General features: G+C 31.8%; 2 protein-coding genes across 3 annotated transcripts; both read right to left on the reverse strand.

The window, feature by feature from the left end:
- Positions 1-250: 250 nt before the first annotated feature.
- On the reverse strand, positions 251-3,255 carry LOC103500212 (actin-97-like). Of its 2 annotated transcripts, none has more exons than XM_008463441.3 (5): positions 3,173-3,255; positions 2,141-2,209; positions 1,637-2,030; positions 802-1,415; positions 251-704 (listed from the first exon to the last, which is right to left on the reverse strand). In XM_008463441.3, exons 2-5 carry the CDS (start codon positions 2,198-2,200, stop codon positions 639-641), a joined length of 1,134 nt encoding a protein of 377 aa, XP_008461663.1. In that variant the 5' UTR covers positions 2,201-2,209; positions 3,173-3,255; the 3' UTR covers positions 251-638. The 2 variants fall into 2 exon arrangements, with proteins under 2 accessions (XP_008461663.1, XP_008461664.1); XM_008463442.3 differs by having other exon boundaries at positions 3,086-3,225.
- A 4,783-nt stretch (positions 3,256-8,038) lies between these two features.
- Positions 8,039-10,367, reverse strand: LOC103500213 (dof zinc finger protein DOF3.6). The gene is made up of 3 exons (XM_008463443.3): positions 10,124-10,367; positions 8,979-9,895; positions 8,039-8,474 (listed from the first exon to the last, which is right to left on the reverse strand). Exons 1-3 carry the CDS (start codon positions 10,172-10,174, stop codon positions 8,465-8,467), a joined length of 978 nt encoding a protein of 325 aa, XP_008461665.2. The 5' UTR covers positions 10,175-10,367; the 3' UTR covers positions 8,039-8,464.
- Positions 10,368-10,624: the final 257 nt, after the last annotated feature.

Consider the following 10,624-nt stretch of genomic DNA (forward strand, 5'->3'; position numbering starts at 1 on the left):
ACAATTTAAAATCAATTTATTACATGGTACAAAATTTTGTTAAATCTTAAAATATTTTTTTTTCAAAGTAGTGACAAAATTGTTGAAAATCATAAGAAGTAGGATGATGATGATGATGATGATGATGAAAATAAAAGTGAAGTTTTTTCATTTACTTATTAAGAATGAGAGAATGAAATAATCGTCCTCTGCAGAAGTGCAAAACAACCGACAAATTCCATAATGCTCTATACGAGGAGGATCTTAAAAGAATAAAGAATGAAGGAAGTGTCATAAATAATATTTTATCAAGTACTACTTGATAAAATTATATTACATACATAATTGGTTCAGAAAAATTAAATCTTCATAAACTTCAATATTCTGTAGACTTCTTGAATCAGTAAAAGAAAACAAACCATATAAAAATCTAAAACCCCTCTAAAGCCCAATCCCATTGAGAGATAAATCTCGAGGGAAAAAATAATCGGAAAAATAATGACAGATTGTGAAAAAAAAGACTTTTCAATAACATAATATTATTGAAAGAATTTGGAACCATTTTATCAATTAAAATCCATACCATCTCAAAATTTCATTCACCATTTTTGCTCCATCTCTTCCACCACAAATGAATCTTCTTCCTATTTCTTCTTCCTTTAGAAGCATTTCCTGTGCACGATCGACGGTCCAGATTCATCGTATTCCGCTTTGGCAATCCACATCTGCAATTCAAGAAAAGTAAAAAAAAAGTTACGAATCTACTTGTAATTGGTAAGTTTTAGTTGGTAAATTGTTGGCATTGAGTTATAAAAGGCCAACCTGTTGGAAGGTGCTAAGGGATGCCAAGATGGATCCTCCAATCCAGACACTGTACTTTCTCTCCGGTGGGGCCACAACCTTTATCTTCATGCTGCTAGGGGCGAGGGCTGAGATTTCCTTGCTCATTCTATCAGCAATGCCGGGGAACATGGTTGAACCACCAGATAGGACAATGTTACCGTACAGATCCTTCCTGATATCCACATCACACTTCATGATAGAGTTATATGTAGTCTCATGAATGCCTGCAGCTTCCATTCCGATCATGGAGGGCTGGAAAAGAACTTCGGGGCATCTGAATCTTTCTGCCCCAATGGTAATCACCTGTCCATCAGGCAATTCATAGCTCTTTTCGACGGACGAGCTGGTCTTGGATGTTTCCATCTCTTGTTCATAATCAAGAGCGATATATGCCAGCTTTTCTTTCATATCTCTCACAATTTCACGCTCAGCAGTTGTTGTGAAAGAGTACCCACGCTCAGTGAGAATTTTCATCAGGTTATCTGTGAGATCACGACCTGCCAGGTCGAGACGAAGGATGGCGTGTGGGAGGGCATACCCTTCGTATATAGGAACAGTGTGACTGACACCATCACCAGAGTCCAACACAATACCTTGATGAACAAACACAGAGAACCTATTAGGCCAAGACCATATATAACTTGGATGCTCAAACTATTGCCTTTCTCCCGGATCAAATTGTTTAGGAAAAAATATAAACTAAAATGCAATTTACGTCAAATGAGATCAAATGCACACTGTCAAAAATTAAGTCACATGATAGCACTAGCCTCCCATAAGCTAAATAAAATGACTCAAATGGATACTTCCTTACCAGTTGTACGACCACTTGCATACAAGGACAGAACAGCTTGAATGGCAACATACATGGCTGGAGTATTGAAAGTTTCAAACATGATTTGTGTCATCTTCTCACGATTGGCCTTTGGGTTAAGAGGAGCCTCAGTTAGGAGAACCGGGTGCTCCTCGGGGGCAACACGAAGCTCGTTATAGAAAGTATGATGCCAAATCTTTTCCATGTCGTCCCAATTGCTAACAATGCCATGCTCAATTGGATATTTCAAAGTCAAAATACCACGCTTAGATTGAGCCTCATCACCAACATAAGCATCTTTCTGACCCATCCCAACCATCACACCCGTGTGGCGAGGACGACCTACAATACTAGGAAACACAGCTCTTGGAGCATCATCTCCAGCAAACCCAGCCTAGATAGTAGCACAAAAAAAACACCATTTCCTCTTAGATGAAAACATAGTTCACAGCCTATTAAAGAATGGTTGCAGATAACGTGTTAAGAAATGTATCAACTCAATACCTTAACCATTCCCGTTCCATTATCACATACGAGTGGCTGAATGTCCTCAGAGTCTGCCATTTTCTAAGCCTGCCAGAAGAAAATGCAAGTTAAACATCAAATACATCCTGTGTTTCTTCTAAAGGGTAACAATTCTCAACAAGGCAGCCGTACACTTCACTATATCACAGACATGTGATTATAAAATGGTTAAAATCACTAGTTACTTTTAATATTACGATGGAGCATGCATTTAATGAATCAAAACTAATATTAGTGAAACAAAAATTTCATTTAAAAGTGCAAAACTAAATATTAAATTAGTTTTTAAATACTAAAAAACGTGTTTCAAGATGATTCTAAACATAAAATGATTTATACAATTTTATAATCACTCCCAAATATGCACTACATTAAGTTGCAAGGGACATAACAACATTATTATACACTCAAATCGGTTGACTCCTACATGTATCTACTTTATCAACCAAATTGAATTATATAGTTAGTTATACTTTGATGTAAAAGATACCCATGTCCCTTCTTCAACAAATTGCAACGAGAAGAAACAGCTGAATAAAACCAAGCCTCATGAAAGAAAACTTCTTCCTCCCATGGATCTTTTATCAATTCTCACTCAAACAGACGCCATAAGAGAGACTTAGTATACATAATGCAACTCTTAAAGATTTTCAAGAGAACCAATGGAAAAATGATCCCCTATACGATTCATTATACAAAATTAACAAAAAAGAACAAATGAAACAATAGTGAAATCAATGTGATCCTTGGATTTCAAACAATTCCAAAAGACATGATTACGCCATGAACGATGAATCAAATCAAAATGTTAAAAACAACAGGCATCTTGACGTCCAAAAACAGAAATAAAGATAAACCACATTGCAATTCCGGACGTAAAACAAAAGAAAATAATCAAAATGCAGAAGGAAGGAAGGAACGTACAAAGAGAAATGAATCAAGGAAACGAAGAAGAAACAGAGGAAGAAGAAGGAAAGAAAGGGAAATGGATGTAGAGAATGAGAATAGAACCTTTTGGCAATGTAATGGGAATGGGAGGATTGATTGATTGATTGATTGATTGATTGAAGGAGAGAAAGAAAGGGAGGGAAAGAGAGAAGCATATAAAGGAGGAAACGGAGAAGACGGAATTGAAGAAGGAAGTGAGATTGAATGTGGAGCGTTGGATCTTGAAGAACCGGTCCCTTCTTCCTCTTAGCCACACCACCTCCCGATTTTCTTGTCATTCTTCTTAAATTGCCTTTTCCTCTTTTTTTGTTTTTTTTTCTTCTGTATTAACCTTGAAAATATTATTTTAAATGTAAAATTTTTTAGAAATATTTACAAATATAATAAAAATAAAAAAGTTTGTAAAGTTTTTTTTTCATTATTTTAAATAGTGTTTTATGTTCAAATATTAAAATTTACCGAAAATGGGACTATATAAATGATATATTAATAAATTATTATTATCTGTCAGTGAAAGATATAAAAAGACAAAGATATTTTGCTATACTTAAAAAATATTTCTACCAATTTTACTACATAAAACAATTATTCTTTTAACGAAAATGGTGCTATGTCACTTTTGTTAAATTTACTAATGATAGTTTTTTTTAAAAAAAAATTCTATCTTACCTCTTTAATTTAATACATCTTATGTAAAGTAATAAAAGAATTAAAACTCAAGACTAAATAGTAAATGCACCCATCCCAAATTTCTTTTTATTTAAAATTTTCATTTGTCTATTACTTTTATTTCTTTCTGGTTCAACCCTTTCATTTCTAATTTTTCTTACTAAAATTTTTCTAATGAATAAATTTTCCTATCAATTTTCTTAATATTCGACCATTTAGATTTGTCTACACGATCGTTTATTCTTTATACACGATCATTTAGATTTGACTATTTTTTTCACGATGGAAAAGAAGAAAAACGATGAAAATAAATTTCAACAGAAAAAAGAAGAAAGACGATAGACGATAGAAAGAAATCGCAACGAAGTGAATAAGAAGAACGAAAGGACAAACATAATGGCTAATTTCACATATTTTGTTATACATGTCATCATAAATATTTTAGTGATTTGTTATATTTTTTAAAATTCTGCCTGTATATATATTGAAGGTTTCTTTTCTTCATACTCATTCTCTTTGAATATATTTCTAAACTTTTATATTCTCCTTTAATTCTTCTCTCTCTAAATCTTTCGTTTATCTTTCTAAAGTTACTTTTCCATAACTTTTTATTAAATTAATAATAATAATAATTTATTTATTTGTCTCCACTTATTTTACTATTTTTAACATTTCTCTCTACTGATTCTCAACTAAAATGATTATAAGATAGACTATTGGTCATAAATAATTTTTTCTTTCACATATCCAAATAATTATTTGACATATTTTAATTTTAAAGATTTAATTTGACGATTGGGAGGAAGAAATTAACTATTTTTTCAGTTAAATAAATGACTCAATATGATCCAGAGTAGTGGGGCTTTTCTTTAGACAAAAAGCAAAAGCGCTTTGTGGAGTGCTACTTTCGCCATGTGCTTCATTAACTATATGATGCACTTTCAAATTAACTTATCACAATGAATTTGTGACTGTTTATGAATATTAAAGCACTTACTAATCCCATGGTTTGTTTGGGTCAAATGAAGATCCATTTAATTCTTCATCAGATATTTAAATGAAGTTTTATGTTCACTCAAAAGTGAACTATGCTCGAGTTTGATTGCTCATCCCTAATTTAGAACGAGAATCCTTCCACACATAAGTTTATACTTTTACTTTGTTCTTCACAACCATTATATCCTCTAAATACTAAGGAACTCTTAAGCAACTTAAGCTATTGTTTGTTTATATTATAAGTTTAGTTCTCAAACTTTCAAAATTGTGTCTCTAAGAGATGTACTTTTCATTAGATAATTATATTGGACTTCTTCAATTTTATGTCTCATAACAATCATAATGCTAAATAATGTGGGTTAAAGTCATGTGTATAAATAGTGTTTATATTGATGAGTACTTGTTGCATTTTAGTGACAAAATCTTAAAAGGTACGTACAAAATTGAAAACTTTTTAAAATACGATAGACTATTGGAAGTTTAACACAATATCTAAACTAAAATTCCAACTTTAAAAAGTTTGAAATTGCTATAAACTAGCTAGCTAGGGTACGTATATATATATATATTGACTAGTAATGCTATATTTTAATAGCAACATATAGATATATTATTTAACTAGGCTTTGATAGAATAGTAGAAAGGAAATTAACAACATGGTGACTTCGATGAGTGATAGAGAATTAAAATAGTGCATAAAGGAAATGACATAAGAAAAGAAAAGTGAAAGCTGCCATATTACTTTAACTTTTCACAAAAACACCCCTACCTAATTTCTCTCCTTAATTTACTTCTCTCTCATTCTCACTCCTCTATTTCTTTTTTGCTTCTTCATTCTCTTTAATTCCCTCCCAATTCTTCACCAATTACACCATGAATAGTATTATATGGAGATCACACACAGCACTAAGTTATGTTTTTAAAATAGGTTTTTTATTGTTGTTTTTTCTAAATCATGATTTGATGACACACTTGTAAAAGTTACCGATTTTTAGTTTGTATGGTATCGGTTGAAGATATTATATGCTCTTGAACTAGTGATTTTAAAATGAAAAATACGTCTCACTTTAAAAGATACTCTTAATTTCATTATTCGTTTTAAAACATTACTTTCTCGTCTTTCAAAAGTTTGAATATGATTCTTTTTTAAAAACAAAGATATTTATGAAATGCTCGTAATATTGAAATTTGAAACCTTCATATATATATATATATATATATATACAAGCAATTTTTGAAATTGCTCTTAAAGTAAGAAAAAAATTCATTAGAAATATATTAAGGGAAAAAGTTGACATGTGTGTATGGTTTGCGACGAACTTCCACTTGAGTTAGGTCTTTACTGTTGTCTCAGTCACCCTACATTATTAATGACTCAAAAATAGAATTGTTTTCATTTCTCCATTATTGTTTGTATTATTTGTAACTAGTCACTTAATTTGGTTCATTGTTAATGTCTTATCTTTATACATGAATTGCGTGTGAAATTTTTTCTTTTTTCCCATACCAAATCAATATCAATTGTTTTAGACTTTAATCTAATTAAGCAAGCCTTCTAATCACTACCACCTTTTGCTGATTAATCAAAATTGGGGTCATATATTATCAAAATATATACAAACTACACGTAAGAAATAGATTTTGTTAACAGATAATTTTCGTATACATGTCGTGCATTTATTAATATCCAACAATAAATATACTTCTAACATATCAAAATATGGTAATAAAACAAAACAATAGTTAAACGATGAAACTATCAATTTTCTTTTTAGTAATAACTTTTCAAAAGAAGATTTAGCCCCTAAATAATATGATTGGTTAGATATAAAAATTATGGACAACTCTAAGGCAGAGTCAAAAGCCTTGTATTGTGGTTGATTTTAAATGGAAATTAGAGTTAAAAGGGTAAAGATAGAGAGAGTAACAAAAAAGGAGACAAAGGATCAGACAGAATCCGAGGAATTTTTTTTCTTTGCTTTTTTAGTCAGCTTTGACCATGTGGAGAGCTGAGTGATGATGATTTATTTTTACAAATATATATATATATATATATATTTCACTAATAATCAAAAGACTCCCACTTCAACTTCAGTACTCTTTGCATGGTTTTGAGTGGAAATTTGTTGCTTTTTTCTTTCTTTTTCTCTCTTCACCTTAAAAGCAAGAACATAAATACAAAAAAAAATCTCTCTTCCATTGATTTTTCTCTTCTTTCTTTTTTTTGGGTCAAATTTCTTATAATTTCATAATCATTTCCTCTCTGCTTCTTTTCATACATAATTCAAAGTAACTAACTTTCATCATTGAACTCTCTCTTGATCTTTTCCCTCTCTAGGGTTTCAAACTGAAATTTTTTTTCTCATTGTTTCAGTAAAAAAAAAAAAGTCTTAAAAGATCATCAATCATAATATACCCTTATATTGATTGCATAAGAAAGAAATTCATCTTTAAAAAAGGATGCTCCTCAATGATTCACTATTTTCAATAATGTGGGGGTAAACTTTGTGTATGATGTTTATTTAGATTATTCTAATCAATAAGTTTAAATCTTGAAATTGTGTATAACTTCTATTTACGTAAAAAGTTAGTGTGGGTGTATGTAAAGATAGTGTTTGATAAATTAAAGCACATATTTCTATATAACTTATATTCATGTACTTCATGGATTTTATGATTTAGGGTTGGTTAGGATAACTATTTTGTAATTTTGAAAATGAAGTCGTATTTATGGAAAATGATACTATGAGTCATGGATATACTCGAACAATTCCACTAGATAGACACATTCTCAAATTAAGGCCTACTTAAGCATCATTTGACAAGTTTTTTTTTTTTGTTTTAAAAATAATTTAAGTCAAATGTTGGAAACATATAAAAAATTAAATTTGAGCATGAGAATTTAAGGTGTTTCCTTAATATAGTAAGGAAATGGTGATAAAACAAACAATAAAATTCAACAAACATGTAGTATACTCTGTGACTTTGAAAAAATATTAATTAACTTAGAGTAAGTAACTTCAATTAAAAGGTTTGAGGTTCAAATTCTCCATTTCATCGTGAACTCCAAATATACACTTAAACTTATTAATAGCCCTATCGACTCAATGTATCTTTTTTTCGAAAAAAACTAAAACTTATCGGCAGCACAGTAGCTTCAAAAAAAAAAAATCAAATTTTCATGCATATGATGTTCTCCTATTTAGGGTTTTTCTAACACACAATGAGAAAGAAATTAAAGTTTCACAACATAAAGCAAAGGAATCTATGTATGGGCACACAGTCCAAGACCTTTTAATTCATTCTCCATTCTTGCAAAATTTATATAAGAAAATTACAGTCCCCCCATAATCTGTATCTTTACAATACAATAATATCTCTAGGATACAATATCTAAATAGATAACACACCTCCTTTTAAGACTTAATTAATATTATTTCTTCTTCCTTTTCTTTAGTTCTAACACTACATTTGAAACAGAAGATTTGAATATGATCTCTTGACCTCGTAGTCGGGAAAATACATATTATTAACAAAAGTATATGAAAGTAAAAAAGAATATGAGCTTTTAAACTCAAAATTTTGAGTAAAAATCGTCGCATTATATGAACATTTTACTCATTGGGAGGACCTAAAGTATATTGCCAATAACTCAAGGAGTCCCAAGATATGAAATTCAAGTAGTTGTGCTCACAACACCCTATTGGATAATGTCAAGCATAAAACAAAAAACTCAAATATAAGAAAAGTAAACCATCAATTCGAGTACAAAAACCATAATACTCATGGTTATAATAACATTTAATTAAACATAATAGATATATATAGTGTTTATATATATATAGGTCATCTTTGTAAATATATTTTTCACCCCCTACACTTACAAAAGACTACCTTCCCAATGATATACATATATAAGAGAAACCCTATAGTAATTAATCAACCAAAACACCATCCAAATTTCTAAATTTAAAAAAAAAAAAAAAAAAAAAAAAACCCTTAGAAAGCCTGAAGCCCTAGACTGGTCCATCAATTTTTTTTTTTCCATTTTCATCATCACTTTCTTTGGTCTCTTTTGAGTCACAGTTCAGCATTGAAAACCTTTAAAATTATATGATTGGTTTCAAGTCATACTTTTTTTTTCCTTTTCCTAGTGAACGTTTTAATAACAAAAAGAGAAGTTCAAAAGGATTGAGAAAATTACTGTCTCAATAAGTGGCTGGCGGAGGATGAGGAGAAGCCATGAAGTTCGCTACCACCGCTGCCGCCGCCACTCCATGCATTTACATCGTTTCCGCCACCGCCACCAACCCAAAACTGAAAATTCTTCCCCAAGTTCATTCCTTTACTCTCCTCCACCTTCACCGCCTCACCCTCCATTGACATTCCAATGTCGTTTTCAATTCCTAATCTCGAGAATCCGCCAAGGTTATACCGAGTCATGGCGCCTTCAGGTGGTTCGAAAGTGTAAAGCAAATTAGGTTGTTGATCGTTAGCCAAGAGAGGGAATTGTTGTGGTTGTTGTAATCTCCAATGGTCACCTTGAAATTCATGAACATCCACTCCTCCGGCAGCAGAGCCACCGCTCGTTGGAGGAGCTTGAGGCGGAATTATCCCCAAATTGAGGCCGTAAGTAGAGAAATTTTGTAAAGAAGACAAAAACGGCAAATGGGGTTGTGTTGAAAGTGAAACTGCAGCAGTGGAATTAGTTGATCCAACTAATAATTGTCGTTCGCTGGCTGCCGGAGACTTCGACCGATTCCGAGATTTGGTTCTCTTGTTCCTACGGCAGCCACCACCAACCGGAACATTCCTCAGTGCACCACCGCGTGTCCAATACCGACGACAAGTCTTACAAAAGTGACGAGGCTGAGAAAGATTATAGTTATTGAAGTAACAAAATTTGGTATTTGTAGATTCACATCTAGGGCATTTCAAGCCGGCCTCTGGCTGCGGAATCTTTGCCAACCGAGCCCGATCAGTCATCGAAATCGGCCTAATCGACCCAGTACTACCACCACCAGCACTCTCACCACCTCCCCCACCCCCAGGTGGCGGAGGTAGTAAAACTTGACCAGAATCCTCTGCAGTGTCATTTCCTCCCGTTTGATGATTCGTCAACTACAAAAAAAATATCAAAAACAAAAAAATAAACTGCAAAGAAAGATTAAATATCGAGTATATTCAGGAAGAGATCAAAAAAGAGCCGGAAAATATTCCGATAAATATGAACTTTTTTTTTTTTTTTTTTTTTTGGAGAAGAAGGAAGGTAAATAGAATTAACAAAAACAAAGCGTTTGTTTTATACTTCTCTCTTTATAAGTTGTAGGTTTGAATCGAGCAACTTACCGGTTGCCAGTTAGGAGGATCCAAATAAGAAGGGAGAGGAGGAAAAACCATAGTATTTGTTATAATTCTTGTGAAGAGCTTTCTCTTTTGTGCAAAAGTTCGTTGATGGTGGAGAATCACATCAATGGGAGAGACTTGCTCAGAAATGAGAGAAAGAAAGAAAGATGATGGAAAAGAGATAAAGGGAAGTAGGGTTTCTTTTCTTTTTCTTTTTCATTTCTTTTCTTTTCTTTTTTTTTTTTTTTTTGTTTTTTCTTTCTCTCTCCTATTTCTAATTTCTTAATCTTGAAGTTTCATAATTCCTTTTTTTTTTTTTGGTTGTTGTTGGTTTAAATTAATAGTGGTTCGGCCATGCATGGGGTTAGAGAGAGAGGTAGACAAAGAAAAAAAAAAACCCTAAGATAATGAAGCTTTTAGGTAGGGTCTTTGAGGTGAGAGAAGGAATAATATTAAAATAAATAAATTAAAATGGTGATAAATTAAAATAAATTAATTTTTATA

Source organism: Cucumis melo, chromosome 10 (assembly GCF_025177605.1).
Source record: "Cucumis melo cultivar AY chromosome 10, USDA_Cmelo_AY_1.0, whole genome shotgun sequence".
Lineage (NCBI taxonomy): Eukaryota > Viridiplantae > Streptophyta > Magnoliopsida > Cucurbitales > Cucurbitaceae > Cucumis > Cucumis melo.

What these genes read in the sequence shown, in the direction of transcription:
- LOC103500212 (XM_008463441.3), bottom strand. Translation starts at nt 2,200, where the DNA reads ATGGCAGACTCTGAGGACATTCAGCCACTCGTATGTGATAATGGAACG. An exon ending in TGCAAGTGGTCGTACAACTG is followed by an intron (nt 1,416 to 1,636) that starts GTAAGGAAGTAT and finishes TTGTTCATCAAG; the next exon opens with GTATTGTGTTGGACTCTGGT. An exon ending in CCCTTAGCACCTTCCAACAG is followed by an intron (nt 705 to 801) that starts GTTGGCCTTTTA and finishes CTTGAATTGCAG; the next exon opens with ATGTGGATTGCCAAAGCGGA.
- LOC103500213 (XM_008463443.3), bottom strand. Translation starts at nt 10,174, where the DNA reads ATGGTTTTTCCTCCTCTCCCTTCTTATTTGGATCCTCCTAACTGGCAA. An exon ending in ATCCTCCTAACTGGCAACCG is followed by an intron (nt 9,896 to 10,123) that starts GTAAGTTGCTCG and finishes TTTTTTTTGTAG; the next exon opens with TTGACGAATCATCAAACGGG.